This window comes from Lepidothrix coronata, unplaced genomic scaffold (assembly GCF_001604755.1).
Source record: "Lepidothrix coronata isolate B3197 unplaced genomic scaffold, Lepidothrix_coronata-1.0 Scaffold1, whole genome shotgun sequence".
NCBI lineage: Eukaryota > Metazoa > Chordata > Aves > Passeriformes > Pipridae > Lepidothrix > Lepidothrix coronata.
This window is the reverse complement of record NW_016690181.1, coordinates 9,805,686-9,812,107: the sequence shown is the minus strand read 5'-3', so window position 1 is coordinate 9,812,107 and position 6,422 is coordinate 9,805,686. Positions and strand designations below refer to the sequence as shown.

Sequence of the window (6,422 nt, the reverse complement as noted above, 5' to 3'; positions counted from 1 at the left end):
TGTATATCAGAGGCAGAACTAAGGCAAATCCCTTAGGAAGGGTGTAATATTGAGCAGAGAATGTTTTGAAGCCAACAGAACGATGACTTGAACACAGCCACAGTAGAAGTACAAAAGTACTGCAGGAAAGCAAACAGTGTAAAGGACCCAGAAATTCGATGGAGCAAAAGCCGCAGCAGGTCCCATTGCTCTCGCCAAATTCCCTGCTGCTCAGTGAATTGCAATAACTTGGTGACAGGCATCACTGCCTGAAGCCCAGCCAGCTCAGCTCAGGACTTTGCTGCTTTCCAAACACAAGGTGTTAAGCAGCTACCACCGAGGTTATACAACAAGGTTATTTGGTAATCCCTTTGGTTCAGAAAGAATTTTGCATGGGCCATCAATGCTGCTTGGTTTTGCCTTTTCTTGTTCAAGAACATCAGAGGGGAGGAAAAGTGACCAAGCACAAGGCAACCAATTTACTAGAATGACAGGTTTTTAGCTAAGTCCTGGATATCACTGCTGCTGAACACCGATTTAAATTAAAGTGGCAAGCCTATCAATAGCCTCATCTTCCTCAGTATAGTGCCGGTAAAGAAAGGTCCCAATGCTCTCACCTGCTTTGCTATGCACACCCTGATTGAGAGCATCCCCTTTTCCCACCAAAAGCAGGGCACCAAAATCCCATCTCATCAATGCAGCTCCCCAGAAGGCTCCAGCACATGCCCTCATCTGCCATTTCGACAGGCGCCCAAAAATCCCTGTTCCAGAGCAAGTAACTCCCTCCTTGTCCAGAGAGGAGATGTTGTCTTTATTTCAGCTAGAGCACAAGGGCATACGGAACGATTTCTTGAGGGAAAAGACCTCACGATTCACCCCAGTGCCAGATACCACTTTTCTGGGTGTTGTTTTCAGAGGAGGTGAAAACACGCACGGCAAGGCGGGGGGAACCAGCTGCCAGCAGCTGGTTAGCTCATCAGGCACTTGAGCTGCCGCATCTCCAACTGCCCCAGACACCCGGAGGGACCAAGCCCGCACGTCCCACCATCGTTGCCAGCTGCATCCCCGGCAGCAGGTATTTTGGGGGCTCCCCTGGCTGCCCACTCGGCTTCCAGGCCGAGCCCCCCGAGCTCCCGCAGGGAACAGCGGGGCGGGGTGCGGGCTCTGTGCCCGCAAAGACCGTGCCTGGCTGCGGGGAAGGCGAAGCCTCCCCGAACAGTAACCGCGGCCATCCGGGCCGCTCCCGCGCTGCTCCATCAGCTGAGGTGGCTCAGTATTTTGTGAGGGTTTTTTGTTTGTTTGTTTCGTTCTGTTTTGACCTCAGTGCAGCCCCAGGGCGGCTCAAAGGACCACCCCGGTCCCCCGGCAGAGTGTCTGCCGGGAGCACAGCCCCGCGCTCGGACCCCCCCCGCAGCCTCCCGGCGCACAGCCCTGTGCATCCTGCCTCCCAAACACACAGCCGCCCCAGGCACAGCCCTGTACAGCGCCCCCGGCACACAGCCCTCTGCAGCCCCTCCAAGCGTGCAGCCCCTCGCAGCCCCCCACCACCCCATTCCCATTCCCGCCCCGCTCCGGGTCTCACCGCGGGGCGCATCCTCCTGCCCCAGCGCGCGCCCAGCGCCCAGCCCGGCCCGCCGCGCGCCGCCGCCGAGCCCCGGCCGCCGCGCTTCTGCGCAAGCGCAGTGGGAGACCCAACTGGGAAGTGCAACTGCCGGCAGCGTACGGTGTCTCGCGAGAAGAGAATATGTGCGCGCCCGTTGGAGGAAAGTGCAGGGTGGGGAATTAGCTCAAATGGTAGAGCGCTCGCTTAGCATGCGAGAGGTAGCGGGATCGATGCCCGCATTCTCCAAGTACTTTTCCTGCTTTAGTTTGCCAGGCCGCAGCACTTCTCTTCCTTCACGGTACACAAGTGCGATACTGGTTTTGCTTTTTTAAATTTTTTATGTTCTTACTTGCTTCCTTAGCATTCCTAAAGATCATAGAATCATGCAGAATATCCAAGGTTGGAAGGCACTTACAAGGATCACTGAGCTCTGCACAGGACATCCCAAGAGTCACACCATGTGCCTGAGAGTATCATCCAAAAGCCTCTTGAACTCTGTCAGGCTTGGTGCTGTGACAACTTCCCTGAGAAGCCTGTTCCAGTGCCCAACCACCCTTTGGGTGAAGAACCTTTTCCTAATATCCAACCTAAACCTCCCCTGACACAGCTTCAGGCCATTCCCTCGGGTCCTGTCACTGGTCACCACAGAGAAGAGATCAGTGCCTGCCCCTCCTCTTCCCCTCATGAGGAAGTTGTAACTGCAATGAGGTCGCCCCTCAATCTCCTCCAGGCTGTGAACAGACCAAGTGACCTCAGCTGCTCCTCATAGGGCTGCACAGATACTGCATAGATACATGTGCCTATCCCATGCTTAAGGCAAGCAGAGTGCTCTCTGTGTATTCCCGGCACTTTGAGTGGGCTGTTTGCTTTCTTATTTGATAATGGACAAGGCCAGCAGCAGGGAGCAGCTACCCACTGCCTCCAGTGCTTCCCAGCAGCTGTGGCCCCAGCCATCGTCTACCTGTTCATCCCATCCAGGAGCAGGAGGCCTCAGAGATCTCCTTTTCCTGGGAGCCTCCACTAGAGCTGAAACACTCATTTGCCTTTAGTAAATTTGAGAAGGAATCAAAACTCCTCAAGGAGTCATTGACATAGGTGCCATTTAGTAAAAAAAATCAAGCTCAGTGAATTTATCCAGGTGCTAATGTCAGGAAAACACTCGATTTCTTCACATTCTGTTCCTATTCTACTGCAAAAAGCCCCGAGGAATAACCAAAGGCTTTAAAGAAAAAGAGAAACAGTTTTTAGAAACTGAAGGTGTATCATGAAAAAAACCCAATCCCACAGGATTACACTCAGTTGGCATTTCTATCCCAGTTACTAGCTAAACGGGAAGCCAAAGGTGGAAAACAAATCTGCACACTTTCTTGGGTTACATGCATGAGGAAATGACCTTCCTGGCAAATTTCAATAACAAAAAGTGGAATTCAGCTTTCAAGCTGCTCACAGGCCCCAGCCAACACATGAGGAAACTGCAGAATATCCCACTCCCAAACCTTCACAGTGAATTAATTGACAATTAATTCCCAATAGTCCAAAGAAGAACAGGATTGAAGAGAGGATACAATGGGTTGAACACAATGATCTTGGAGGTGTTTTCCAACCTTAATGACTCCATGATTCAAAGTGATTTTTTGGCAGAAATAACCACGAATTCTCATGGGTAATCTCATGGAGATTAAAAAAAGATGTCTCCACTGGCAGAGGACATCTACAATTCCTTTCCACAAAATGACAATGGTAACACACAAACTGAAGTCCGAAAAACAAATGAGTGTATGGTTGTTGGGATTTTTTTTTAGCTTGAAGATTTCATCCTTGCCTTTTAAAGCTGGTTTAAACTCAGGCTTCTGAGTTCCATACAAACTCAGGAAATAACTAGCTGTCACTACAGTGGTCTTTAAAGCTTCAGAAAAGATTTGAGTCTTCTTATGCAGCAGGATTTAACAGGAAAGTGAAATCCATTGCAGTCTCCTATTTCATCAGCTGCTACACAGCTGGGATGAAGACACTATGTTGTGAAGTACATTTGTGTCTGGTCTGGTCCTGTCATTTTCCCCTCTAGCTTTGGCCTCACCTCAACCCTCAACTCCTTCAGTATCTTGGTGACCACGGGCAACCTCGGGGTGATGGAAAACCACAGGACCGTAAGTCTGGTCAAACTGATGCTGCATCGCCCTCTGCAGACGGGCAGGCAACGACTGCCACGGGCTGAGGCAGAAGACACAGAAAAAGCAGGGATGTGAGAAAAATTCCTCTGACCGTACTTTTTCTGCAGGTCAATGCAGTCCAGTGGTTAATGAACAAATCTGGAAAGCTCCATTTTCTTGGTGCTCCATTTTCACTGGACCCACGGTGAAAGACTGTATCCAGACGGATAAAATATGACACATAGAGTCACAGCATTATTTCATTATAATGCTCCCCACTCCCCCCAAAAAACAAAACCAGCATGAAATGGAGAGACCAGCTTTTCTTTTACAAGAACAAGCCGACCACATCAGAACAGCAAAAATTTCCTCCCTAATGGTTTTCTTGTGGGAATCTATAATGAGCTGCCACAGTATGGAACATCCATATGCGTGCATGCACGCATGCGAGTCAGGGTGAGCATTTGTCTGTATTTACTGAGGAACCCAAAGCTTGCTCAGCCACCTCATAGCTCCCAGCCTATTGCTACCAGCATCTGTTTATTGACCTCTTTTTTTTTTTTTTTTTGGCTCCTGAGACATCAGTTGAGCCACAGTGTCAGGTTCTCTGGCTCTACAGATGCTTTGTTCCCCAGTGCTTAATCAGCCCTCTGGCTCTTCAGGAATGACTCAGGTTTTGCATTTCTTTACCCTACAAAGCCTTACTTCAAGTTCACACACAAGCTCAAGGAACAAATGGCTCCCAGCAATGGATCAAGAAGGAGTTAGAACAAGCCTCTCAGAGCAACAAATGGAACTGGGTGTATGCTTATAACTCGCTGTTTTGATCACCACGGCTGAATTTATGGAATGAATTTGCTTGTAAGGATGGCATAGTCAAGTTAGCAAAAGATCTGCAACTACTCTTAACAATTTTATTGTTTTTAATTACTATTAAATATATGCACAGAGGCATCTTGAGAGCAGAGAGAATGGAACAGGAAACTGCTAGAGGGGAAAAAGCAAAGCTTTCAGCTTACACTAATGGTCTTAATTTAAGTATCCTTTTGTAAGTTTGCTCTAGGGTTATGTGCGTAAATTTAGTTTTAAAAGTAAAGTCATCTTAAATGCAGAGATACATTTCGACTTCCTCAGATCCCACAGCAAAGACCTACACTTCATGGGTCCATGGCAGCCATGTGCAAAAGCAGCAGGGACCAGATGGACCAACATAAGGGGAGCACCTAAATAAAGGGGAGATAAATTTGAGTGAACTCAAAATGGACATGGAAAAATGGTGATAAAGAAGGGAACACAGGGCAGATGTCCCCATCAGACTCCTCAAGGAGTCAGACCCGAGTCTGTAGAAACAATCAAATGGACATACCTTCCATGCCAGGAGTCTTCCACTGTTTCTACAGCAAGACACACGCATGTATTTCTCACTACTGTTTGCTGTTGGCTTTCTTAGCCCCATTTTGCATCGTTTCCTCTGGACTTGTGTGTATGTCAGTGAGTAGGACAGCCTGGTCCTGCTTGCTAGGGGGAGGGCAATAGATTTGTCCCAAGATGCCTCTTGTTGTCCCCACAGTGAGGGCAGCCAAAGGGATGACAGAGAGATAAAAGCTGATAACATTTTGGCATGGCTATTTGGCTTGTAAATCTAATATTCCACAAGCACAGATCAGTGTGTATTGGGTGCTTTGTCCACGGCAGGAGGTCTACAGGAGGTCCATGTGATGTAAACGTCTCTGAAACGTCTAACAAACACTGGACTTTGTCCTTTAGAGAATCCTGGCATGTGCAGTGGAGCAAGAATCAACAGGAGAGAGATGCCAGCAGGGGCAAGATAGGAAATGAGACCTTTGCTGTTTGGCTGAATGACAGGCATCTGATTTCAAAATGCCTGGTGGACCAGGGGATGGTGCAACCTCTTGCCAGTGTTCATTCTTCCTAACACTGGTGGTCTTCCTGGGAGCATCGTGCCAACACAGAAGGGTGGAGACACCCTTCACCAGCCACAGCATTCACCCATCTGCCTGCCAGGGAGCATCCTAACAAGCAGAACTCAAAAGCTTGTGCCATCCCCAACCTTGTGCCATCCCCAGATTTTTGCCTGTGGTTCAGTAGATTTCAGGTCAGACCTGAAACAAGCACAAGGACTGTTCTAGCAAACTCTTTGTGTGGACAGTCCAGTGTCTCCTGGGAGGGAATGGGAAAGAGGTGCACTCTCTAGCATTTAGCTCTCTTCTGGGCACTAAGGAAGGTGGGTTTTAGCTCGTTGAGCTCTTCTCGTGGTCGGTTACCGTCTCCTCCAGAGGAAGGATAATAAAGGTAACTGCAGGGAAAATCTCTAGTGCTTCACCTGGGGCTCAGCAAAGGCTCTGTTTCCCAGGTTGCAGTGCCATCTCCTCTGTCAGCATCAACAGCTGCAGGAGGGAAAAATGCAGCTGGCCTTCTGCCTCCAGCTCATTCGCAGGCTATTGAAACATAATTCATCTTCGGACCATAAAGGATGGGGAAAGAAGGCAGATTAGTTCAACCTGCAATTAGCATGTGATGCAGCTTGAGTGATGGCAGGGTATTCCTTGGGGAGCAGAAGACCCAGTGGGAATTTGGGAGGAGGAGGTGGAGGAATGGGTTCATGCTTGCTGCTGAGAGGCAGCAGTTTTAGGGAGGCACGACCAGGGCTGTTCCCAAGGGACCCTTCA

The 6,422-nt window shown here is 49.1% G+C and overlaps 2 protein-coding genes and 1 non-coding gene across 5 annotated transcripts in view; 2 read left to right on the top strand and 1 right to left on the bottom strand.

The window, feature by feature from the left end:
- LOC108494432 (USP6 N-terminal-like protein) overlaps positions 1–1,617 on the bottom strand; it is a 77,301-nt gene extending 75,684 nt beyond the window's left edge. For both annotated transcript variants that reach the window (XM_017809017.1, XM_017809008.1), the window contains exon 1: positions 1,562–1,617. The gene's annotated coding sequence lies outside the window, so the exon portion shown is untranslated. The remainder of the gene's footprint in view (positions 1–1,561) is intronic.
- A 91-nt stretch (positions 1,618–1,708) lies between these two features.
- The window catches only part of RNH1 (ribonuclease/angiogenin inhibitor 1), a 19,970-nt gene continuing 15,256 nt past the window's right edge, over positions 1,709–6,422 (top strand). The window contains exon 1 of one of the 2 annotated variants that reach the window (XM_017808983.1): positions 1,709–1,753. In XM_017808983.1, coding sequence (XP_017664472.1) covers positions 1,724–1,753 — 30 coding nt within the window. In that variant the 5' untranslated portion in view covers positions 1,709–1,723. Of the gene's footprint in view, positions 1,754–4,161; positions 4,189–6,422 lie in introns of those variants that run through there. The other variant, XM_017808992.1, reaches the window with a different exon arrangement.
- Positions 1,756–1,828, top strand: TRNAA-AGC. The gene has a single exon. It is a non-coding gene; the product is annotated as a tRNA-Ala (tRNA).